Below are 25,704 nucleotides of genomic sequence, written 5' to 3' on the forward strand. Positions count from 1 at the left end.
AGTGCAGTATTATAATAAATATTGGGGTTTTTGTGATAAAGTCCCCAACCAAGCATGTTTATTATTCTAGGTTTATGGGACATATGTCTTTCACCAATAAGCCCATCACTTTAATATTTATTATAAATAAAGGAAACACTCATGTATATCCCAATATTACCCTCAACCATTTATACCCAATTCTTAATTGTAACCCCAATTTAATCAATTTTGTCCACAAAAATCCAATTTTGACCACAAAAATTCAATTTTGACTTTTTTTTGGAGTATAATTTAATATGCTCCAATTTTATCCTTTAACTTAATTTAATCTCAATTTGACCCCAAATTTCACAAATTATTCAATTTTGACCCAAAACTTTTTTTTTTCAAAAACATTTTTTTTTCAAAAAAAAAAATTTTGCCGCCGGATTCCGGCGTTGACTTTTTTTTTTTTTTTTTTTCTTCCGGATTTTTTCGCCGGTTTCAATTTTGACTTTTTTTGGAGCATATTTTAATATGCGCCAATTTCATCCTTTAACTTAATTTAATCTCAATTTGACCCCAAATTTCACAAATTATTCAATTTTGACCCAAAACTTTTTTTTTTCACAAACATTTTTTTTTCAAAAAAAAAAATTTTGCCGCCGGATTCCGGCGTTGACTTTTTTTTTTTTTTTTTTCTTCCGGATTTTTTCGCCGGTTTCAATTTTGACTTTTTTTGGAGCATATTTTAATATGCGCCAATTTCATCCTTTAACTTAATTTAATCTCAATTTGACCCCAAATTTCACAAATTATCCAATTTTGACCCAAAACTTTTTTTTTCACAAACTTTTTTTTTTCAAACAAAAAATTTTTGCCGCCGGATTCCGGCGTTGACTTTTTTTTTATTTTTTTCCGGATTTTTTCGCCGGTTTCCGGCATTGACTTTTTTTTTTTGCTTTTTTTCCGGATTTTTTCGCCGGTTTCCGGCGGTGACTTTTTTATGTGTTTTTTTAAGTTTTTTTTTTTTTTGTTTGGTTTGTTTTATTTTTCCACGTCCGCCGCTAAACGTTGACCGTAATTGTGCTGTCACTGACAGTAAATTAACGTAATTATACTGTCAATGATAGTTAATTGACGTAATTGTACTGCCGTTGACATTACATTTATGTAATTGTGCTGCCGTTAACAGTAAATTAATGTAATATTATTATTTTTTATTTTTTATTGTTTTTTTTTTATTTTGTTTGATTTGTTGACAAGTCAACGTAATTATATTACTGTCGTTGACAGTAAAATAACTGTAAACACAATAATATTACTGTCAACAACATCAATATTATTATTTGTTTGGGGTTTTTGTTTTGTTTGAGGTATTCACGGAGTAACGTAATAATATTACTGTCTATTACTGTAATATTACTGTAAACACAATAATATTACTGTGGTTGACGGTAATATTACTGTTGTTATAGTAATATTGGTGTCAACCACATCAATATTATTATTTTGTTTGGATTTTTTGTTTGTTTGAGTTATTCACGGAGTAACGTAATAATATTACTGTCTATTATTGTAATATTACTGTTGCTATAGTAATATTACTGTCACTCACAGTAATATTAATTCTTTTGGTTTTTTTTATTATGTTTACATTTGTTGAACGGTCAACATAGTAATATTATTTTATTACACAATAATAATGAGTTTTGTTGTGTTAATATTAATGTGCTAGAGATTAATATAGCAATATTACTGTGTTAAACTATAGTTTAGTTAATTTTACTGTGTTTAACAGTAAGATAGTTAATATTACTGTCAATCACAGCAATATTGCTGTTTAAACGGGAAAAAAAAAAAAAAAAAAAAAAATTTAAAAAGTCAACGCCGGAGACCGGCGTTGACCGCCGGTCAACACCGGAATCCGGCGAAAAAATCCGGAAGAAAGAAAGAAAAAAAAAAGTTGAAAAAGTCAACGCCGGAATCCGGCGGGAAAAAATAAATTTGAAAAAAAAAATATTTTTAAAAAAAAAAGTTTTGGGTCAAAATTGAATAATTTGTGAAGTTTGGGGTCAAATTGAAGTTAAATTAAGTTACGGATGAAATTGGAGCATATTAAAGTATGAGGGGTTATTTTAGTCCTTTACAAAAATCTGGACCATGTGTGGACTTATTGGTAAAAGAGTTTTTTGTCTTGATCTCTTTATAAATAAGTACCCATTGATGGGCTTATTTGTAAAGTCCCCATAAATATTTACACATAAATTAAAATAAAAAAGTTAAAGTTAGATGTGACATAAATCTAAAATATTATAATTTTGACCTATAATTTTTACTAGAAAGCAAACTCTTGAATCACATGGTAACAACTCAATTTATGTACCACTTTTTTTTTGGTAATGAAGGGTTTTGTAGATGCTACATCCGGTGAAATTCACCGGGCATGGCCTGTCCTAAGATTCGAGAGGCCCAAGGAAAAGACAGAATAAAATGGGAAATGAGGTCCTTAACTAAGCAAATAACAACATATATTACAAAAAATAAAAATTAACCAAATAACAACATCGCAGAAATATAAAATATATTTAAATTCATATTTCATACTTCATAGATGTTGAACACAAAAATAAGTTCACTAACCATTAAACTGATATACTTCTTGCCTTATAAACAGCAAATTTGATACTTGGTGCTTAATGTTTTGATTTATTGTATTTCGGACATAAATTGAAAAATTGAATAAATTGAGGGTCAAAACTGTAATTTAGAAGAAAAGGTGGACAAAATTGGAGAAGTCAACGTCAGTGGACCGATCAAGATCTCGGACGGCCGTCCGAGAAATACATTAAGAATCCATACAGACGTCTTAAGTTAAGAAAAGGAAGAAAAAGTCATGGCATTTCGGACGGCTGTCCGAAATGCAGTTCAAAACTCTAGATGCTCGTCTGTGCAGGCGAAGCTGAGAAGTAAGGAACTTTCAATTGTACAAGGAAACTTCATTTTCACCAACTTTCCCACCTTATAAAAGGTCATCTGAAGCACAAAATAGGAGTCCTCTTTTACGAAATTTTGAGAACAAAAGAGCAATAACGAAGACGAAGAATTTGAAGACTTCAAGCATAGTTATTATCTTTCATGAATTGTTATTATTTTGCTTTTAATTTAATCATGAGTAGCTAAACTCTTTTATTTCTAGGATTTTATTCGAACCCTATATGAGATTTATGAACCCTTTTCTATGATTTTATGCAAGTTTTAATTCCAGATTATTTTTTCTACTTGTTTTATTAAGTGTATGAAACTGACCACTTTATGTGTTTTTTTGTTATCGTTAAACGTATGAATCTGAAGATCGGTTTAATAATTAGAACTTTGGTAGAAGAACCTTCGATGTGCTTTTATAGGAATATAGTTAACCTTTTAGTTAGCCATTATTGACATCTATGCTTAATGTTTTGTTCTAGATCTAATTGCGTAGGAATACAGTAATTTAATCTACAATATTAGAATCGTAATACATGCGGAAGCGGGTTATGATTAATTTAGCATCTCAGGTTAATAATCTGAGCTAATAACTTGCATAATTAAATGGAATTGGGGAATTAATAACCACATAGGGGAAGATAAAATCCTAGGCTTCTTTAAGCCGATATTTTATTTGCTTTCTTGCTCTTGCCTGCATACTTTGCTTTAATTTAAGGGTAAATAGCATTTAACCCCCTTGTGGTTTGGACATTTTGCACATGACCCCTTATGGTATGAAATTAAGCACATAACCCCCTTGTGATTTTGACATTTTGCACATGACCCCCTTATGGTATGAAATTAGGCACATAACCCCCTTGTGGTTTTGACATTTTGCACATGACCCCCTTATGGCATGAAATTAACACATAACCCCCTTGAATAGAAAACTGAAAAATACTAAATTACCCCTATCAAGTCAAAAGTTCTTGTTTTAATTTAAAAATAATAATCTATAAATGAAAAGCTTAATGCACCTTTTTGTAAAATGAGAAATATAATATATTATTGTGTTTTTTTCTATTTTACGGCAAATTTATATTTATTTTAATTTAATTTTTATTTCAACTTTAGAGAAATATTTTTTTTTTAGATTTTCCCAAAAGAATAAAAAAACAAAGACTTTGTTTTTAAAAAAAAATTAAAGTTCGATAACAGAGCTATAATATAACATTATATAGAAAATAGTAATATAATAATCGTAATTAATGATAATGTTAAAGATTTTCAAAATCGAATAATTTGTCAACTGTACAATAACTAGTATTATCTGTAAATTAAAAAAACACAATAATGTATTATATTTCTCATTTTACAAAAAAGTATATTAAACTTTTCATTTTATAGAATGATTATTTTTAAATTAAAACAAGAATTTTTGACTTGATAGGGGTAATTTAGTGTTTTAGTTTTCTATTCAATGGGGTTATGTGCTAATTTCATACCATAAGAGGGTCATGTGCAAAATTTCAAAACCACAAGGGGGTTATGTGCCTAATTTCATACCATAAGGGGGTCATGTGCAAAATATCCAAACCACAAGGGGGTTAAGTGCTATTTACCCTTAATTCAATTTATTTTAATCAATTATCTTTTGACTGTGTAGGGCGGACTTGATAATAATTGGTAGGATCTAGCGATTAGGATTAAATAATTAATATTCTCTGTGGGATCGATATCTCGACTTAATTGTCCACCATATTACTTGTCGATATGTGCACTTGTGTGTAGGTATTTTCACCGACACTTGCTCAGACTTGTTTTCAGTCATGCGCAACTCTAAGTCGCACTGTCGAGAGGTAAGAGTAGAAGTGGTATAAAGATTTTGATCAAGCCAAAATCCGGTGATACAACCAACGTTACAAACAATATGGTATACACAGAAGTATTTCAACGTATATGAAGGTAAATATGTAAAATTATATACAATATTAAATAACAACTTTTTTTTTATCACTTATATAGTTATATGTATAGTTATTCCTAATTTGTAGGTTAATTTGCATTTTACTAAGAACTTACTATGGACCACTCATGGTTTTTTATCAAGTTAATTTAGTGCAAAATGGTTTTTGTTGATTTATATGCCCTTGAAAATCTACTCGTTCTGTTGAGACAGATTACTTGTTACGATATTAGGTATGTTAACAGAATTCTTGTGTTTATATAGAATTAATCTACTAAAAGCACAATAAAAGAACACAAGAATTTAATGTCATTCGGATACAAATGTACTCTACATCCAGGAGGACTTGCAAACTAGTTCATATTTAACTGTACAATATTGGACTTAATAAAAACACTATAGACTCCCTTTTTATGTTATACACCGTTCTTGCACACGACTCGAATTTGTTGATAATCAAAGAAATTCTTCCATCCACACTCTTGGACTCCCTCCAATGCTGAACTCCCTTCAGACGGCGGATCGACCTCTCCCGAGATCTTTTAAGCACTACTCCCAAAATGCCGATCTTCTTTATGGACTGGTAGAAGAAACCCGTCCTGTTGCCACACCTGACGTGCAGACAGGGCTGCAGCACCGGTTGCACCCTTTAAAGCCTTTATGCTGAGATTTTTCGATTAAAGCTCCATGGGACTCATTTGAGGTTGAGGCCTTTATATAGTCACGAAATTGACCACCCTAAACCTAATTTGAGTCCTAAGCAATGTTTTCAGAACCGAACCAGCTATAGAACCGGACGACCATTTGGGTCATGGGTTTGTAGGGTCGAACCGGTTCAACCGTGTTTTTGATTTTTTTTAATATGCCATTAGTTTATTAATTTTAATGTTTTAAAAATATTATTTTCTTTATATGTTCAATCTCCAAGTTATTATTTTCACTTTTATCTACTTCACCTCACTTTTTACTATATTTTATTACTTATATTCTATGTTTTTGCATTTTTTATTCTTCAAAACCGGCAATCGGCCACTCTTCGATCACCCGTGATCATATCCGACAATCTTTCGACCACTCATGATTAGATCCGGCCACCCACTACTACGTATGTGAAGGTTCGCTCAAATCTAGCCACAAATAACCAACTCAACGGTGATTCGAGACATTTTGGCCGAAAACCGGGTTCCTTGACTGACTCGGCAGTTCTCGGGTTTTACCCGGTCGAACCGAATTTTGGTCATTTGACCCGAGTTTTCGATTTTCCCGATTTTAGATGTTAGACCGGACCGCTTTATTGCCGGGTCACGGTCGAACCGGTCCGATCGGCCGGTTCGGTCCTGTTCTAACCACATTGGTCCTAAGAAAATAGAATCCTTCATGATCTCTACAACCTAAATTAGATAAGGAATAATTTTTACAATATCTTTTCTAATCTAATACAAATAAGGAAATAAATAAAGTCATATACAATAAAATCTCTATGTGATATGGGATAAATAATTTCCTAACAAAAATATGGAATAAAATCAATGACAATCTTCTACACCAAACAACCCGATTCTTTAAACTAATCTCGAGAATCTGGTGCCAACAGTTTATTTCATAAAACATTTATATTGATATTGTTTTGGTAATTGTTACTTATTTCGTATGGCCACTATACAAAATATGCATGTCATTTGCACTGTGTTGGATTATTTACATGCGTTTAGAGCAGTTGTTATCAAACGCGATAACAACAATTATTTGGATCAAGTTAATAATTTGAATTAATTGGTCGTTATAATTGTACAAGTTTGGCACGAACGATGTATTCCTCTTTGTATGCGAAATTAAACTTTCGATTTTTTTGCTTTTCCACTTATTTTGGCTTAATTTATCACTTACACAATACGAAATAGTTTTTTTTTTAATATTTTTCCACTAGTATTGCATATCAACCATTCATCTTACTATTTCGATAACTTTTTTATCATAATTTTTTTTTACTAGAACACTAAATACCTTGTGTTTAGCACGAGTAAAGCACTAATATATATATATATATATATATATATATATATATATATATATATATATATATATATATATATATATATATATATATATATATATATATATATATATATATATATATATATATATATATATATATATATATATATATATATATATATATATATATTTTTTTTTTTGATATGCATAATTTGGTCAGCCCAATGAGCCTACTATTTCTCTACGTACTGGGTCACGAGTCCGATCTAAAAGAATACTATTACGAAAGCCCAATTACCGTCATATAAGGTTTGGACCCAACAAATTAACAGCAGTCCAATCGAAAAGGTATAAATAGGGGTGATTTCAAATAAGTCCATCAATGGGTACTTATTCATAAAGAGATCCAGACAAAAATCTCCTTTACCAATAAGTCCACACATGGTCCAGATTTTTGTAAAGGACTAAAATAACCCCTCATACTTTAATATGCTCCAATTTCATCCTTAACTTAATTTAACCTCAATTTGACCCCAAATTTCACAAATTATTCAATTTTGACCCAAAAAAAATTTCAAATTTTTTTTTTCCCGCCGGCACTTTTCAATTTTTCTTCTTTTTTTTTTTTTTCTTTCTTTCTGTAACTTTTTTTTTTTCGTTTAAACAACAATATTGCGGTGATTGACAGTAATATTAACTATATTACTGATAAACAAAGTAAAACTAACTAAACTACAGTTTAACACAGTAATATTGCTATATTAATCTCTAGCACAGTAATATTAACACAATAAAAGTCATTATTATTGTGTAATAGAGTAATATTACTATGTTGACCGTTCAACAAATGTAAACATAATAAAAAGCCAAAAGAATTAATATTACTGTGAGTGACAGTAATATTACTATAACAACAGTAATATTACCGTCAACCACACTAATATTACAATAATAGACAGTAATATTATTGCGTTACTCCGTGAATAACTCAAACAAACAAAAAAATCCAAACAAAATAATAATATTGATGTGGTTGACAGCAATATTACTATAACAACAGTAATATTACCGTCAACCACAGTAATATTATTGTGTTTACAGTAATATTACAATGATAGACAGTAATATTATTACGTTACTCCGTGAATAACTCAAACAAAACAAAAAACCCAAAAAAATAATAATATTAATGTTGTTGACAGTAATATTATTGTGTTTACAGTTATTTTACTGTCAACGACAGTAATATAATTACGTTGACTTGTCAACAAATCAAACAAAATAAAAAAAAATAAAAAATAATAATATTACGTTAATTTACTGTCAACGGCAGAACAATTACATAAATGTATTGTCAACGGCAGTACAATTACATTAATTAACTGTCATTGACAGTATAATTACGTTAATTTACTGTCAGTGACAGCACAATTACGGTCAACGTTGAGCGGCGGACGTAAAAAAAAAAAACAAACAAAAACAAACAAACAAAAAATAAATAAATAAGTAAATAAAACTTTAAAAAACACTAAAACAAGTCAACGCCGGAGACCGCCGGTCAACCCCGGAAACCGGCGAAAAATTCCGGAAGAAAAGAAAACAAAAAAAAAAAGTCAACGCCGGAAACTGGCGAAAAAATCCGAAAGAAAGGAAAAAAAAATTAAAAAGAAAAGAAAAGAAAATTGAAAAGTCAACGCCGGAATCCGGCTGCAAAAATTTTTTTTTGAAAAAAAAAAGTTTTGGGTAAAAATTGTATAATTTGTGAAATTTGGGGTCAAATTGAGATTAAATTAAGTTAAGGATGAAATTGGAGCATATTAAAGTATGCTCCAAAAAAAAGTCAAAATCTAATTTTTGTGGTCAAAATTGGATTTTTGTGGACATAATTGATTAAATTGGGGTTACAATTAAGAATTGGGTATAAATGGTTCAGGGTAATATTGGCATATACATGAATGTTTCCTTTATTTATAATAAATATTAAAGGGATGTGCTTATTGGTAAAAGAGATATAGCTCCTAAACCTAGAATAATAAAGATGTTTGGTTGGGGACTTATGCATAAATACCCTTATAAATAATGACATAATTCATTTATTAAATGTACGCCCTATTATCCGAATAATACTACGAGTCATATTCTCTCAACTATTTCTATAATCCGCACGTCTAACTTGAGCGTCGGAGAGGTTTCCGTCGGATCAACCTCCGGCCTAGTTCACGTGTTCTCTGTTCGCAGGTATCTCAGGACCATCTAGCACGTGAGTAATGACCTACTTTGCTCTCCCAGCTCTTTCTAACCATATATATATATATATATATATATATATATATATATATATATATATATATATATATATATATATATATATATATATATATATATATATATATATATATATATATATATATATATATATATATATATATATATATTGTTGGATGGAAAATACATGCTACAATAAGAGGACAAGTAACTTCGCAGGAGACTTCATATGGGTTGATTTAAAAGACAAGTTCATATTTGGGAAATTCTATGCTACACCTGGTGAATATAATATAACCAGGTATCCTAATTAATAAGATTCCCACTACGGGTTCAGTTATGGCCCAATGGTTTTTAGAAATATAATTATAAAATAAATACAAAAGGACACATGTCAAGAAAAGAGTCACCCGGTGAAAATCACCGGGTGTAGCATCGTATTCCCCTTCATATTTCTAGACTTAATTGGTACGATGCCATAAAATTCCAAGAAACCACAAAGTGATGACCAAGTCAACGTCCTCAAGTCCAAGAAAGTGGCCTTAAAGACACGGCTTCATACCTAAATTAACAATAAAGTCATACTATAGTCGGCCATTATTTTCCACAAATCCCATAATTCCATTCCATAAAATCTATCTTTGGTCAAAATCAAATTTTCTTTTGCCCGGAAGAGTCAATATTTTGACACGTATCATCCATATATATGAATTATGAAGGTTGTATTAGTCAAACTTTAAGAACCCATGAGTCATGGCATTGGGACATGACTTTAATTAGAGTTATATTTTATCTTCTCTATATAAATAGAGTAACATATTGATTATGCCAAAATATCACCACTTCTTGAGGTTTATTTGAACTCTAACACTATATATATATATATCATTATATTTAGATATAGTGATATATTGTTTGAGGGAAAAATCAAAGACAAAGAGAGAAACTATAGAGAAGGGGCGACCTGAGATTTATTAGAACATAAATAAAAGCAAAGATGGAAGGAAGATTGAATGTGGTTGTGTTTATGGCATTGATTTTTGTAGGTGCTATGCTAAATGGCTCTTCTGCACAAACAACACACGTTGCCGGTGACTCCATCGGATGGATTGTCCCACCCGGTGGAGAAGTTGCTTATCGCACTTGGGCCGCTACTAGAACTTTCATTGTTGGCGACATCATTGGTATGTCATATTTATTTATAGTTCCATTTCTCGTATTAGATTGAATTATGTCCTAACAAACTCCTCGTATTATATATTATTGAAAAATCCTCGAGATGCATTTTTTTTAACACACGTCCCCCTGAATACATTTTTATGCACCTGGTTATTTACATCGGTGGATTTGGACCGCATATTTGATTAAATAACTATTCACTAAGCACACATATACATGGTTGTGTGTGGGTTTATGAATTACGATTCAAATCCACTCAGTCGTATAAATAACTAGGTGTAGCATCTAATTTCTCGTTTAGTATGGGGATCGGAGATTTTTGACAATTTAGAGTAAATATGAATGTCAAATGCCGTAAACCTTTATTAATAGGAGTTTAGTTAATAATTAAAATTTAGATGAAGTAGCATCAATATACAAAAATGCTTGCGTTGTAGGTCAAGAACATGACATTAGTCAATGAAAATTTTACTGGGCATTATATTATATACTTACACACTAATTTTGACAAAAATGTCACATTATTCGGTACGTATAACGACCTCAATTTGTTTTCTTTCAACTAAAATGGCTTAAGTGTGAATGGATATTAATTAATGCAGTGTTCAACTTTACAACGGGAATGCATGACGTGGCAGAGGTGACCAAGGAATCGTACGACTCGTGCAACGCCAACAACCCAATCTCGATGTCTACAAACGGGCCAACTACGATTACTTTAACATCTGCCCGTGAATACAATTTCATTTGCACTTTCGGTACCCATTGTATTTTGGGTCAGAAATTGTCCATCAATGTTTCCGCTGCCTCTGTCGCTCCTTCGCCACAACCCACCACCCCGCCAGCTCCGGCTGCACCCGAAACCACCCCATCACCGGCGGTGCCCGCCACCCCTCCGCCGGCAGCTTCACCTGCACCCACCCCAATGACTTACGTTGTCGGAGACAGCCTTGGATGGACCGTACCGCCCGGTGGGCCTGTTGCATACCGAACATGGGCTATGGGCAAGACTTTCATGGTTGGAGATATTTTAGGTCAGTCTTTATTATTATATTATATATACAGTAGAATCTCAATTAGTTAATAACCTCGCATGAATGATAGTTTCTTCTGATTCCGACTCGGTAAAAACATATTAAATTATTAGTTCGCTAAAAATTAATAGAATTTTGTTAGTAACTGTATATCTTAACATTAAATTAAAGTTTTTCTTTTGTTGTAGCTCATGAGAACTATGTATTAATGAATTACTATTGAAATGCAGTTTTCAACTTTACAAACCGCGCACATGACGTGGCAGAGGTCACAAGGGCAGAATTCGACTCGTGCAACATCAGCACCACCACCACCGCACCCATAACCACCGGCCCCGCCAGGATCACCCTCACCTCAGCCGGCGAAAACTACTACATATGCACCATCACTCAGCATTGTTCCTGGGGCCAAAAGCTAGCAATCAACGTAACTGCCGGCACCAGCGGCTCAGCTCCAGCGCCTTCCTCCACCGCCACACCTCCTTCCGGCTCTGCTCCACCACCTTCTTCCACCGTCACACCTCCTCCCAGCTCCGGTGGTTCAACCCCGTCTACACCGTCGACCCCAACTCCTCCTCCTCCTCCGCCGAGCAACTCTGCCCCATCGTTTGCTGTTGCAGCTTTACCCTTCACTTTCTTGGCAGTTGCCGTCGCTTTGTTTAACTAGATATATAGTGATAGTATCTATACGCTCAATCTTTTTCTATTCATTTCGATTTCTACATATGTTCTACACTATATATGTAGGTTGTATTTAAATTCCCTTCATTGCCAATAAAGCTGATATTTAGTATTCAGCTAACTTTTTGCAATTGATATTTATATATGTATCATTTTTGTTGGTGTTGAGACTATTGATTTGGTTTGTTTTATCAAAGGAATTAATTATTTATGTCAATAAGTTAAAGGGAAAATTTATTAAAAACTCTTCAACCTAATTTCTTTTTTTTTTCTTACTAGGACACTATTATTTTTCCATTTTGCACAAAATGTGCTAATATTTTATATGACGAATTTACCCCTAACTTGATTTGTCTTGCCCGCAGCCAGCCTTTTTCTTTATTCTTCTCACATACAGTCCCAATAATTAAGTCCTAATAACAGTGCAATTAGAAATTAATTATGAATGATTTTGATTTAAAAATAGACTTTCATTATAATCGAGTTCAAAATTAATCGATGCATAACTTAAAAATTATAGATTTATTCGTCGAAATTTCAGAAATAATTATCTCCGACTATGGCTTCAAACCGAATATTTGTGCTGCTCCAGTTATTACAATCGATCCCATGAATTTGTGTTGATCACGATTGTTTGTTTTTTTTCCAGTAATTTTCTCCAAAACATACAAAACTTTGTAGGAGAAAAAAGAGAATTAAGAAGACGAATGTGCAATTGAAGCCTTCTGATTCGATTTAGCCGTTCTGCGGTTGTGGTAGTGGTGGCGGTGTTGTGGCAACGGTGGTGGAGGTACCGCGGTTGTGGTGGTTCCGCCGGCGACCATGATCAATTGAGCACGATGATGAAGTCGGTGAAGAAAGAAGACTAGATTGTTTATAATGAAATCAAATTGAGTTTATCTTTATTTACAAAGGTAATACATAATGATGAACGAATTTCGGCCCAGCCCATGAAACCCGCTCACAACAAGCCCGTATATTCAGACAGCCCAGCCCTGCAATCTAATTCCATGGGCTGAGCCTCAATTTTACTCCGCGTGCTGGTCCGGCCCGTGGCCCGTAACAGTTTCTACTTTTATTAGTTTTTTTAATTTTATTTTCTACTAATAAAATATCAAATAATACTTTAATAAATGTGTATCAATAATTTTAAAATTTATAAACTCATTCTATATAATTATATGATTTTTTATTTTTTTTAACCCATCAGAAGTAGAAAGAATTACAATCCCCATTCCAACTAAAATTATAGGAGTTCGTTGAGAGTTAGAATAGATTTGTAAATGGGTGCAAAGTTATTTAACGCTCTATAATAGTAAGAAAAGTTAACACAAAATAATAAATAAAACAATAAAATAGATAACTATCACAAGTTTTTGGTAGTCACAATATCTGACCTCCTTAACACGTTATTACCTGAACACAATATTCCGCGTCTACAATCAAATAGTCAATGTATCCATTTTCTAGATGTTTTGTGACATAAATGAATCCATTTTCTCTTTTCATTTTTTTCTTACAACAAACTTTAAGCGACCAATTTAGACCAATTATGCATTAAACATCATTATATTATTGTTTTATAGTCAAATAAACAGACTTTCTAGTATCTAGAACACAAAAGCAAGCACACCTAATTTGAATTAATCTGTTGTGTATATTTTTTTACTTATTCAAAACACGCAATTATACACATGATTTAGAGATATAAATACAGTGGTAATCTCTCATGCATAACATACCAATTCATTCCTACGCTCTTCTCTTGACCAATAATCAAAGAAAACAAATTAGAAAGAGAAGTTAATTGAAACGAGGCCAACAGGGGTGATCTGCAGAACATATATATAAAAATGGGTTGTGATAAAAAGATTGTGATGATTGGGATGCTAGTAGCGGCAGCCACCCTATTATCGGGCTGTGCCGCCGATACTCGTACGGTCGGAGACAGTCTGGGGTGGACTATTCCTCCTGCTGGGGATATTGCGTACAGAACTTGGGCTGCCAAGGAAGATTTTGAGCTCGGCGACAGCATAAGTGAGTATTCCTATTTCTCACGTGTTTTTTCTTTCTTTTTTTTCGTAAAGGGCATTTTCGAAATTTAATTAGTGCCGTAACCAAATGGCTAAAGTGGTGTTTGCAAAAACTTTTGAAAACTGATTATGAGCCTTTGTTTTTCTTTTTGGCTCGTAATCAGTGGTTCGATGTTTGCAAACATTAACTTATTGATTTAATCTAAATTCTTTCGATATGGATATTATTTTTTTACATTTCACCAAACTGAACTAAAAACTAAAGTTGATTTACAACCACCTATAACTTTTGAAAATAAACATATATATATATGTTTGGTTTTACTCCCAATCACCAACTTCTACTTATTCAAAAGCTTTTGCACCCCCCATGAATATCTTAGTATCGGAATTGCTTTAGTAGTTGAAAAATGCATAGATCTAGCAAAATGGTTTTTTTACTACAACACAAATTCGTACCGTACGATACCAAATTCATAATAAAAAACTTTTTCTACGATTTTACTACATATTTTCTCTGTAGCGAATATGGGCGCGTGACAAAAGCTTCACTAAGGCAAACTGCCATAGCAAATACTATTTTCCTACGGTAAATCCTAACATTTACTACGACCCCCAAATAGTTGTGAAATTGTTGCAGTAGTAAAAAGTAGTTTTTTTGTAACGGCTTTTTAATGTAGCGAAAAATTACGTGTAAAAAAATCATCTTTCTACTAGTGAATATAAATCAACTCTTATTTATTTCAATTCTTCCTTCAAACCAACTCATATTATTACATATTAATCAAACTAGCATGACTATTTATTCTACCAACTCTCTACTGCTCATCAATTAATATTATGAATTAACATTTGTTTCTTTATGAAAATTGAAAAAATTGATAGTATTCAGATGGAGTGGAACACACAATGTAGTCCAAGTGACTAAAGAGGGTTACGAAAACTGCAACGCAACGAGTAACCTGAGTTTAAGTCCAGTCCAAACAACTAGCCCTTTCACATTCATACTCAACTCCACCACTCCTCATTACTTCATTTGCACGGTCGAAAACCACTGCCGCCTCGGCCAAAAGGTCACCATCCAAATCAGACAATTCCCCTCGGCCGCTCCTTCTTCTCTGATCAAATCCGGCGGCATCGTCTCTGCTCTTCTTCTTGTTGTGGCCTCCCTTTTTATGTAAATTAAATCATATTGTATGCTGTTAATTAGTTGGATTAATTAATTAATTACATTGTGTTGAATAAATTATATGTATGGATTCATATATGATTTGTATTGATTGATTATATAAATAATTATGTCGTTTTGTTACTTCATTTTGGGTTTTCGTTGGTCTCTTGATCAGTTTTGATATTTCCCTGTGCTTGCTTACTAATCATTGTACAAGTACATTACATATATTATTATTAATTTATACGCTTGAAAGTTGGTTTATATTTACACAAAATGAATTTATAAGTTTTTATCTCTTGATATTTATATTAGCTATTATGTGTTTCCTATATGGATACAAATTTGTCGAGAAAAAAAAAAAAAAAAAAAAAAGGTGAAGTCATGTAATTTGGAAGGAAGATTTTGTAATGAGCACAAAAACCAGAACCAAAACCTTTTCAAACATTTTCTTAGCTTAATGTTGAAATATACATATTATACAAAAAAAAAAAAAAAAATCAATCTCCTCATTTCATTTGTTGAATACTAAATTTTTAAAGAATAAAATTTAAAAAAAACCTTCCGCTAAAACCGTAGGCCACGGAACCCCGTCATCCTTGCCACCATCATGGTTGGAAGACCATGACTAAACTTCAAGCAAACAAAGATCCAATTTAAGTTTCTTTAATTCTTTCAAATGACTTCCAAAGCTTGTTAAATTAGGTAATATAGGATGATTATTAGCTAAATATGGATATTAAGCATTGACTGTTGGTTAATTGTTGTTGATTTGCCTTGAATTAGTTGTTTTTTTGCTTGAATTTGATTTGAGGTTCCGCATTGGTTTTTCGATATGAACATGTCAAATTTGCTCAAAATTTCGACACATTCAGGTCGAATTTTAATTTATTTTTGTTAAGTTGCTGACGATTTTTAGAAACAAAAACAATCGACAGCCAAGTGTTGAATGTTCCTCAAAATTCGACACGAACTTGTCGAAAATAGATTATTTAATTTATTTTTTCAAATCTTATGTTTGTGAATTAACTTTTTTCAAATTTCAGCACTAACATGTCGATTTTTGTCAAGTTTATGAAACATACATGTCAAAAAAACACAATAAAAATCGATACGTACATGTACAAAAAGGCGACGGTTTTTGAAAAAAAAAACCCATGAAAATCGACTTCCAAGTTCAACAAAGACATGGATACTTAATTAAATGGGTTATCATTCCATATAAATTACCATTTTGTTGTCTTGTGACCCCATTTTGTATGTTTTGTGAGGTTTTTTGAGTTATTTGGATTTTGAGATTTTTGGAAGGGTTTGTGAAAAAGAACGAGGGTGTTTGTAAGCAAAAAGGAGAGGGGTGTGATAGTTTTGTGTGTGTGGTAAAATACAAATGGTATTTCTTTTTAGTTATGTGGTAATTGATTTTCATTAAGTCTACTAATGCTATTACCTATTTATTATTATTTTCTTTTTGGTATTGAAGTTAGAAAGATGTGATATTTGTTTTAGGCTTTTAGCCGCTCCTTTTTTTTTTAGGGGTTATATGTCAAACACCCTTCATTGGGATTTCAATGCTTGATAAATCCTTTATTTATAAATGATATTTGAGATAAATTCAATGGGCTTGAAAAACCATATATGCCCCCACTAATTATTAATTAATATAACTATTTAATTTTAAAAAAATTATACCCATAATCTACACCCTAATCTTCTCCTAAAATTATTCCCCTCATCACGTTAATTCAGTTTTTTTTTTCCTTTTTCTTTTTTTTTTGTTTAATGATTTTCTTTATTTCAATTTAAAATAAAATTTTGTAATTATATTATTTTTTTATTTTTCTTATCTTCGTTTTTTTATTTTAAATTTTTTTTCTTATTTATATTTTTCATGTTTTTTATTTTAGCTTAAAAAAAGGGTTTTATTTATGTTTTTTTTCATGGTTTTTTTTTTCTTAATTTCGAATTCTTTTGAAAATATTTTTTGTTTATTTCCAGTTTTTTTAAATAAAAAAACACCCTATATAAACATAAAAACCACTATATATAAACATCTATATAAACATGAAAACCACTATGTATAACAATTATATAACATGAAAACCACTATGTATAGTAATTATATAACATGAAAACCGCTATGTATAACAACTATGTAAACTCGAAAACCACTCTGTATAATAACTATGTCAACATAAAAATCACTCGGTATATACAGTTATATAAAAATTTGTACAAAAATTATTGAAAACCACTATAATTATTTATACAGATTTTTATAGTGGTTTATGTAAAAATATTGAAAACCACTATAAAAATCTGTACATAATTATTGAAAACCACTATAAAAAAATGATGATGCAAGTCGAGAAAATTGGAAAATAGCCGAGAGAATCAACATCTCCCTCACCACACTGCCCAGAACCCCAAAATCGATAATGGGAGCGTTTGCAAATCATCTAGTCCAGGATCTACACTCGTTTCTTTCTCCTCGGGAATGGGAGCGTCGATCGCGGGAGGGCTCTGAAGATGTGTAATAAACAAATTAGTTCCTTAATTGCGCTGAAGTAAAATTACAATGATAAATAATAAGAATATAGTGCGTACAATTGATTAATTACCATGCAACGAACAAGAGCCCAATTGATACCACGGAAGAAGGGATGCTGCTTAACTTCGTTAGCACCTTCTCGTGATCCTAGTCTGTTTTTGGGATCTCTGTGTAGCAATCGATGCATTAACTGCTTCCCTTGGAGACTAACCTATACCCAACCATAGTTTATTAAAATGTACCCAAACATAGTTTATTAAAACTCCGTTAAATTGATACTATTTCATAATCTCCGATTCACAATCAAATTATTCTTGCTGAATAAAAATAAAAATAAAAAATCTAAAATAGCTATAAAAAAGCACACCTCTGTACTTCTTGGAAACTTTAAATCCTTGTGAAGAATGTTTGCAAAGGTCTTCTGCCTCATTTCCCCCCTGAATGGTGTATATCCATAAAGCATCTCATACAATAGAATTCCTACATAGCAACAAGAATTCAATATCGGTCATAAGAAACTCTTTCATATATATAAAATATAATGTAAAATATAAAAGAGCACAGATCCTCATACCCGATGATGATGAGGTCGACGAGGGTGTGGTCTCCGATGTGGTCGTCCGGTGGGGCCGCGAGGGTACGGTGTGGGTGTGGTCGTCCGGTGGGGCCGCGAGGATGTTGGTGTGGTCGTTCGTGTTGGAGATATTAATACTAAATGATACATTTCACTAACAGCTTAAGCTTTTGGTTGAGATGGTCACTCAACATGGTATCAGAGCTAGGCCAAATGAAAGGTCCTGAGTTCGAATCCCACCGCCACCCAATTCAAATATTTCAAGTGCAAGGCTTCAAATGTAATTCGCCTGCACTTGAGGGGGCGTGTTGGAGATATTAATACTAAATGATACATTTCACTAACAGCTTAAGTTTTTGGTTGAGATGGTCATTCAACAGTTCGCTGGGGCCGCGAGGGTGTGGGTGTGGTCGTCCGGTAGGGCTGCGAAGGTGTGGGTGTGGATGTTGGTGTGGATGGGGGAGTGGGTTGTGGATAAAAGAGGGATGGAGGAGAAAAGAGAGACGCTACGGCTTAGGAGGATTTAATTAGGTTAAAAGCTTGAGAAAGGGTAAAATAGGATATTAATAATATAATTTACTAAATAAAATGCAATTGGAGTTATCTCAAAAAGGGAGAAAAAAAAAAGGATTTAGTTTAATGAGACAATGCATATGAGGGGGTTTTCCCTAATAATCCCTTTTTTTTTTAATACATATGGTGATGTTTATAATTTTGTTATTATTGAGTGATATTTAGAGTAGAAGTTTTAATTAGATTGTAACTAGACTTATATCCTATATTATAAATAGGCTGCCTCTATGAGAGAATAATATGCAAATCAAATTAATCAGAATATTAATAGAAGTATTATATCATGGTATCAGAGCCATACTGTTGGTTTTTTTGTGTGTCTCCATGCATCTTTAGCTCGGTTCTACCAACGCTCTTTTTGATTTGTCGTTGCAATTTTGTATGTGGTGTTTCCTCTTGTTCTTTGCACTTCCACCGCAAAGGAAAACAACATAAATTAAATGAAAGCTTCATATACAGTAAAACTTCTACAAAATTATTACTCGATAAATTAATAATTTGTCTAGTCCCAACTTGGGGCCAATACAAAATTGGACCCCGGTCAACAGTATAATAAGATACTTTTTTTTTTTTGAAATCACAGTGTATATATATTGGTTCAAAACGAAACTATAAATTAATAATTACTAAAATATTCCAACTTCAAAGATTGTCTAGTAAAAAAAGATGAATGTATATATAGTCACTTGTTTTTTATTGAACTTCAAATCTATAATGAGTTCATCCTTAAATCTCCTCATTTAACTTTAACAAAAAAATTCTCTTTTATTTCGTTTTTTTTTCTTATTTATATTTTTCATGTATTTCATTTTGATTTTTTTTTAAATGGTTTTTTTTCCGATGTTTTTACATGGTTTTTCTGATTTTTTTCCCTAGTTCTTTTTAATAAAAAAATGTTTTTTTTAATTATTTTTTAATATTTTTTTTTTACTTCCATTAATTGTTTTTTTAATATTAAAAAAAAATCCAGCAGGTTTATCAAATTGGAATCTACTATACACTTATCGAAATCTGCTATAATTTTGTTGAAAACCGCTACAAATTTATCAAAACTCACTACGAATGAGTCAAAATCCACTATAAATTAGTTGAAAACCACAATAAATTTATCGAAACTCACTACGAACTTGTCGAAATCCACTATAAACTATCGAAATCCACTATAAATTTATTGAAATCCACTATAAACTTATCGAAATCCACTATAAATTTGTTGAAATCCACTATAAATTTATCGAAATCCACTATAAATTTATCGAAATTCACTACAAATTATTCGAAATCTATGTATAGTGCATTCCACTTTGACAAAAAAGAATTAAACAAAACATTTTTTTATTCAAAAAAACTAGACAAACAAATAAAAAATAAATTTTAAAAAAAAATCGAAATTAAGAGAAAAAAGAACCATTAAAAACGAAAAATAAACATAAGACTATTTTTTTAAATCAAAATGAAAAATATTAAAAATAAAAATAAGAACAATATAATTTAAAATAAAAATAAAAACAAAATTATAAAATTATAAAATAATCGATTTATGTTTTAATCGAAATAAAGAAAACTATTTAACAAACAAAAAGAAAAAAGAAAAAGCAGATATTGACCTGAGAAGGAGAGAAATTAGAGGGATTTGCATATTTATAAAAAAAAAAGTAATTGATTTTCCATAATAATTGATATAAGGGTATAATAGTGAAAATTAATTATACTAATATAGTAATATAGTAAAAATAATAATAATCAATTTAATACATAAAGAAAATATAGTACACTAATATAGTAAAATTTAATAATGTAGTGTTATTCATATTTTATATAACATTAGTTTTTAGATCTTACATATTAAGATTTATAATGCAAATAAAAAGACTAAGATTAACAAAACGAATTTCCAGTTTTATCTCTTAAGATTTAAGATATATGAAAAATAGGAAATTAATAATTGTTGAAAATTATAGTTAAAAAATTAGTAGAGAAAAAAATATGAAAAATAAATAATTACGTAAGTATCAATTAGGTAGATTCTTCACAGGGTAGTTTTAATCTTGTTTTAATCTTGATAATTGTTAAAAATTATAGTTAGAAATTAGTAGAGAAAAAAATATTAAAAATAAGTAATTACAGAAATACCATTAGGGTTTTTTAGGGTGACCCAACGTTTCTTTCTTTTATATATAAGATTTTATTAATTTAAAGGTACTATTAGTGAGAACCCCCTCTACCTTTTTTTTAATAAAGATGGGTCTAATCACTTTTTCCTTATTAGTGGTAGACCCACTATTTTATTTCAAATCTAGCCTTTCCCATTATTAACTACCTCATATATATATATATATATATATATATATATATATATATATATATATATATATATATATATATATATATATATTCTTTTTTAAATATAATTTTTGTTATTTATTTATTAAATTAAAAAAATAATATTTATTATTTTTTTTCCAGTTTTTTTATTCTCGGAATTTTTTTCTCTTCATAAATCAACTATGAAATTCCCAAAAACAACTATAAAAATCTCGAAAACAACTATAAAATTCCAAAATCAACTTTAATTTATTTTTGTTTTCTTCATAAATCAACTATAAAATTCCTGAAAACAGCTATAAAAATTCAAAATCAACTATAAAATTCTCGAAAACAACTAAAAAAATTCAAAATCAACTATAGAATCTGCGAAATCAACTATAATATCCTTTTGTTTTCTTCTAAATTAACTGTAAAAATATCATAAACAACTATAAAACGTAAACAAATATCGTAAACAACTATATTTCGTTTTCTTCTAAATTACAGTAGATTTACCAAAATAAAATCAACTATAAATTACAAAATTTAATTAAGAAATTATCAAAATCAACTACCAAAAAACATCATAACTATCACAAACACAACTTTATTTTTACGTATTTCTTCTCCAGGTCCACCTCCAACAACAATCCAAAGAATGGGAGCAATTGTTGATAAAAGTTCACCACCTACAAATTTAAAACACCGACAAATGTCACAAATCAACTACAAAAAGTAATAAAAAATAAAATACAATGGTAACAAGTATTCAACTATAAAAGTAACATAAACAACTACAAATTTATCAAAACAACTATAAAAAAACAGAAAATACAACTACAAAAATTATCAAAACATCTATAAAAAAACAGAAAATACAACTACAAAAATAATACAAACAACTATTTCTCCGAAATTGAAACGCATGAACATCGCAACACATCCAGACAGATCAAATAGTTTGCTTCAAGCATTCTCGTCAAATCTTGATTTTTTAATTGCAAACCACCATGATTTTTAAAGCATGGAGAATAGAAACTACTCCATAATTAAATAATTATTAGCATATCAAAACAAACAAAGCAAATAAAAGAACACCAATATACCACCATCCTTGCTTTCTACAGCAAACATCTCATTGATCAGGAGAATTTCCGGTTATTGGCGAACCGGAGGTGGAAGGGAGGAGGAGATGATGGTGCTAGGTGGAGCCAGAAGAGGGAGTGATTACGGCGGTCTGATCGACGGTTGCAGTCCTTCACCATGGAATCGCAAGAGAGGAAGACGGATGAGGGTAAATGGGGAAGATCGGCATTGTCGACATGTGTCGTCGCCTTTGCTGCCGCGGTGCCGCCTCCGTCGCCATGGATTCCAGACCGATAAAGAAGAGAAAACGTGAAGCGGGATGATAGAACGTCGGTTTTGAATATAAAATATATGGCTAGGGTTTGTGATTATAAGATCTGATAATTAGGGGTAATATAGGTATAATATTTAATAATTTTATTAATATTAATTTAATTAAATAATTAAGGGGGGTCTCACTAATATTGGAAAAGGGTGTAGATCCATCCTAATATATCATAATGTGTTGGGGGTTTTTCACTAATTATCCCTAATTTAAAATATTTTGGATTTACCTTAAAAATCTAATTTTTTTTTGGACTGGTCGGAACTACACCTGTCTAATCTAACGAGGGAGATTTGTCAAATTTTCCCTAAAACTAAAGCTCCATAATTTTAGGTATAATAGTTATTTAGCTATCTTGAATTAGATGAAAAGAATAGGATTTTGTGTAATATTGGAGATCTCTTAACCAAGATCACACTTTAAACCATTAGATGGAAAATAGACATTAATTAATATTCCCTCTTGTCACATATTATTTCTTCATGGGGTGTTTCTTTTTCCCAAATTATTTGTTATCTTAAAGTTTCAACAAAGTATTAATTGCATTTTTATATTTTGCCATTATAACTCTTAATTAGTTAATCTAAATAATTAATGACAATGGTATTTAGTATTTACTATGTTATTTTTGTATAACGTATGCAAATTTATTGAATATTTTAATGGGTTAATGTCAAAGAGGCCCGTGAACACTTAATTAAAAAATGGATATCCAACTTTTTTGTCTTTCAAATATTTCCAGTTCATTCAAACTTATTTGCAAATAAGGAAAACCTTTTTATATATACCAAAATTACCCTCAACTCCTTGAAACTCAATTCAACTCCAATTTCATGATTTACACCTCAATTTAGCCCAATTTTACAAATTAACCAACTTTGACCCGCCACCACCGGAGACCGCCGGCCGCCGACGTTGACTTTTTTTTTTTTTTTTCCGGTAGGTCAACCTCCGTTAACCGCTGGGTCTCCGGCGTTGACTTTTTTTTACTCTTTTTTTCCTTAAAGAAATATTTTAATTAATATTACTGTCTTGGCTACTAAATTACTGTTTCCAACAGTAATTTAACTGCCGGAGACAGTAATTTAACAATTAATTGACTTTTTTTTTTAATTATTTTAATTAATATTACTGTCTTGACTGCTAAATTACTGTCTCCAACAGTAATTTAACTGTTAATTGACTTTTTTTTTTTTTTAATTTTATTTCTTAAAAAAAATATTTTAATTAATGTTACTGTCTTGGCTGCTAAATTACTACTGTCTGAGACATTAATTTCACTGTATTAAATAATTTTACGGTCTGCAATTTCGCTGTCTTCGATCATAATATTACTGTCCCCGACCGTAATATTACTGTCTCATGCAATAATATTACTGTTTGGGACAGTAATATTAGTAATATTAGTAATATTACTGTTCGGGAAAGTAATATTCATAATATTTCAGTCCCAAACAGTAATATTACTGTATGTGCCAAGACAGTAATATTAATTAAAATAATTTTTTTCAAGAAAACAAAATTTAAAAAAAAAAAAAAAGTCAACGCAGGAGGCCGGGGGTCAGCGGTGGTTGACCGGCAAACAAATATCAGATAAAAAAAAAACAAGTTTTCAGAAGAAAAAAATGGTCGGAATCTGGCCGGTAAAAAATATTCTGAAAAAAAAATATTTTCTAAAAAAAAAATTTATTTTTTCAAAAAATTATTTAAATGGGGGTTAATGTGATATATTTATTTAAATTCGGGGTCAATGTATAATATTGAAGAAGTTAGAGTATAATGGATGAAATTGATAAAAATTATATTATGGAAGTATTTTAAACTAAAGACTTTTTTTTTTTTGTAGACAAATGTGCATTTAAGTCCCTTGTCATGTCATTTTTTTACCATTTACCGTATTTTGATAGGTGGTAATATGCTAGGAGCCCCTCAAAGGAAACTTAATTTGAACTAAATGACAAGTCTAAATCTAATCTTTTAATTAAATCCTTTGTTTGAATTAATATATGAGCCACATCCCTAATTTTTTATTTTATCCTATATTGCTCTTATACCCTAAATTATCTAACTTATACATTCACGTTTCTTCAATTTCAGATTTATTTCTCTTTATTTTTTTACTTTCTCTCCCACGTTCTCTAACTCTCCATCTCTCTCTCCCTCACGTTTTCTCATTGTATCTCTTTCTCTCTCTCTTTTTTTTTTCTCTTTCTCTCTCTTTTTTTTCTCTTTCTCTCTCAACCATCTATCTCTTCCTTTGTTTTCTCCAGTAGCAACGAAGGGTGACGATGGCAGGTGGGGTCGTGGTGGAGAGGGCTGCGGCTGTGGTTGTGCAGTGCGGAGGGTTGTGGTTATATTTGCTTGGGTTGAGTTCAAAATAGCAGATCTAGGGTTTCCCATCTTCTCTTACTCGTTTTCTCCAGTAGCAACGAAGGCCGACGATGGCGGGTTGACTCGTGGTGGAGAGGGCGACGGCAGGTGGCGGCGACAGTGGTTGTGCGGTGCGGGGGCTGTAGTTATGTCGTTGAAACCGTATGTTTGACTAATTGAATCTGATTTTTTTATTTTTTAAAGTGATTTGCTTGGTTTGTGTTCAAAATAGCAGATCTAGGGTTTCCCAAAGCTAGTAGGTGAGTATAGATGCGGCGGCTGCGATTAGGGTTTGGCGGCGGCCGCACGAGATGCTAGGGTTGGCGACGGCTGGGAGTTGTTGGCGGTAGGGTTCAGAATAGTACACCATAGTATATCGTAGTACATCATAGAACACCATAGTATACCATTGTATTTTTAAAATCCATAGTGTATGATAGTATACCATTGTATTTTTAAAATATGATGTATTATTTAACAAAAACAAAAAATAATTTTTTTCTTAATTTTCAATAAAATATTAAAAATAAGAAAAACATATAAGTTGTTTATAATAATTAAAAAAATTTGAGTGAAAAACGAAAAAAATAAAGATGACAAAGTGTGAAAAATTAAAATAAAATATGTTAAATGAAAAAAATGAAGATATTAAATACATAATAAAAAATG

The 25,704-nt window shown here is 31.1% G+C and overlaps 3 protein-coding genes across 3 annotated transcripts; 2 read left to right on the top strand and 1 right to left on the bottom strand.

Annotated features, from left to right (window-relative positions):
- The first annotated feature begins 9,892 nt into the window (after positions 1-9,892).
- On the top strand, positions 9,893-12,216 carry LOC105949856 (blue copper protein). The gene is made up of 3 exons (XM_012973164.2): positions 9,893-10,338; positions 10,936-11,367; positions 11,598-12,216. Exons 1-3 carry the CDS (start codon positions 10,152-10,154, stop codon positions 12,032-12,034), a joined length of 1,056 nt encoding a protein of 351 aa, XP_012828618.2. The 5' UTR covers positions 9,893-10,151; the 3' UTR covers positions 12,035-12,216.
- A 1,539-nt stretch (positions 12,217-13,755) lies between these two features.
- LOC105949765 (stellacyanin) lies at positions 13,756-15,398 on the top strand. Its single transcript, XM_012973084.2, has 2 exons — positions 13,756-14,085; positions 14,967-15,398. The coding sequence occupies exons 1-2, from the start codon at positions 13,902-13,904 to the stop codon at positions 15,260-15,262; spliced, it is 480 nt and encodes a 159-aa protein (XP_012828538.2). The 5' UTR covers positions 13,756-13,901; the 3' UTR covers positions 15,263-15,398.
- A 2,213-nt stretch (positions 15,399-17,611) lies between these two features.
- LOC105976944 (phototropin-1-like) lies at positions 17,612-25,065 on the bottom strand. Its single transcript, XM_088824648.1, has 5 exons — positions 24,908-25,065; positions 18,375-18,511; positions 18,168-18,280; positions 17,871-18,011; positions 17,612-17,772 (listed from the first exon to the last, which is right to left on the bottom strand). Exons 1-5 carry the CDS (start codon positions 25,063-25,065, stop codon positions 17,656-17,658), a joined length of 666 nt encoding a protein of 221 aa, XP_088680774.1. The 3' UTR covers positions 17,612-17,655.
- Between the last annotated feature and the right edge of the window lie 639 nt (positions 25,066-25,704).

The sequence above is a fragment of the Erythranthe guttata genome, chromosome 10 (assembly GCF_056151865.1).
Source record: "Erythranthe guttata isolate IM_541 chromosome 10, IM_541, whole genome shotgun sequence".
In the NCBI taxonomy this organism is placed as follows: domain Eukaryota; kingdom Viridiplantae; phylum Streptophyta; class Magnoliopsida; order Lamiales; family Phrymaceae; genus Erythranthe; species Erythranthe guttata.

What these genes read in the sequence shown, in the direction of transcription:
- LOC105949856 (XM_012973164.2), top strand. Translation starts at nt 10,152, where the DNA reads ATGGAAGGAAGATTGAATGTGGTTGTGTTTATGGCATTGATTTTTGTA. An exon ending in CATTGTTGGCGACATCATTG is followed by an intron (nt 10,339 to 10,935) that starts GTATGTCATATT and finishes TAATTAATGCAG; the next exon opens with TGTTCAACTTTACAACGGGA. An exon ending in CATGGTTGGAGATATTTTAG is followed by an intron (nt 11,368 to 11,597) that starts GTCAGTCTTTAT and finishes ATTGAAATGCAG; the next exon opens with TTTTCAACTTTACAAACCGC.
- LOC105949765 (XM_012973084.2), top strand. Translation starts at nt 13,902, where the DNA reads ATGGGTTGTGATAAAAAGATTGTGATGATTGGGATGCTAGTAGCGGCA. An exon ending in TGAGCTCGGCGACAGCATAA is followed by an intron (nt 14,086 to 14,966) that starts GTGAGTATTCCT and finishes AAAAATTGATAG; the next exon opens with TATTCAGATGGAGTGGAACA.
- LOC105976944 (XM_088824648.1), bottom strand. Translation starts at nt 25,065, where the DNA reads ATGGGAAACCCTAGATCTGCTATTTTGAACTCAACCCAAGCAAATATA. An exon ending in GTCGACCTCATCATCATCGG is followed by an intron (nt 18,281 to 18,374) that starts GTATGAGGATCT and finishes GTTGCTATGTAG; the next exon opens with GAATTCTATTGTATGAGATG. An exon ending in GGGCTCTTGTTCGTTGCATG is followed by an intron (nt 17,773 to 17,870) that starts GTAATTAATCAA and finishes ACACATCTTCAG; the next exon opens with AGCCCTCCCGCGATCGACGC.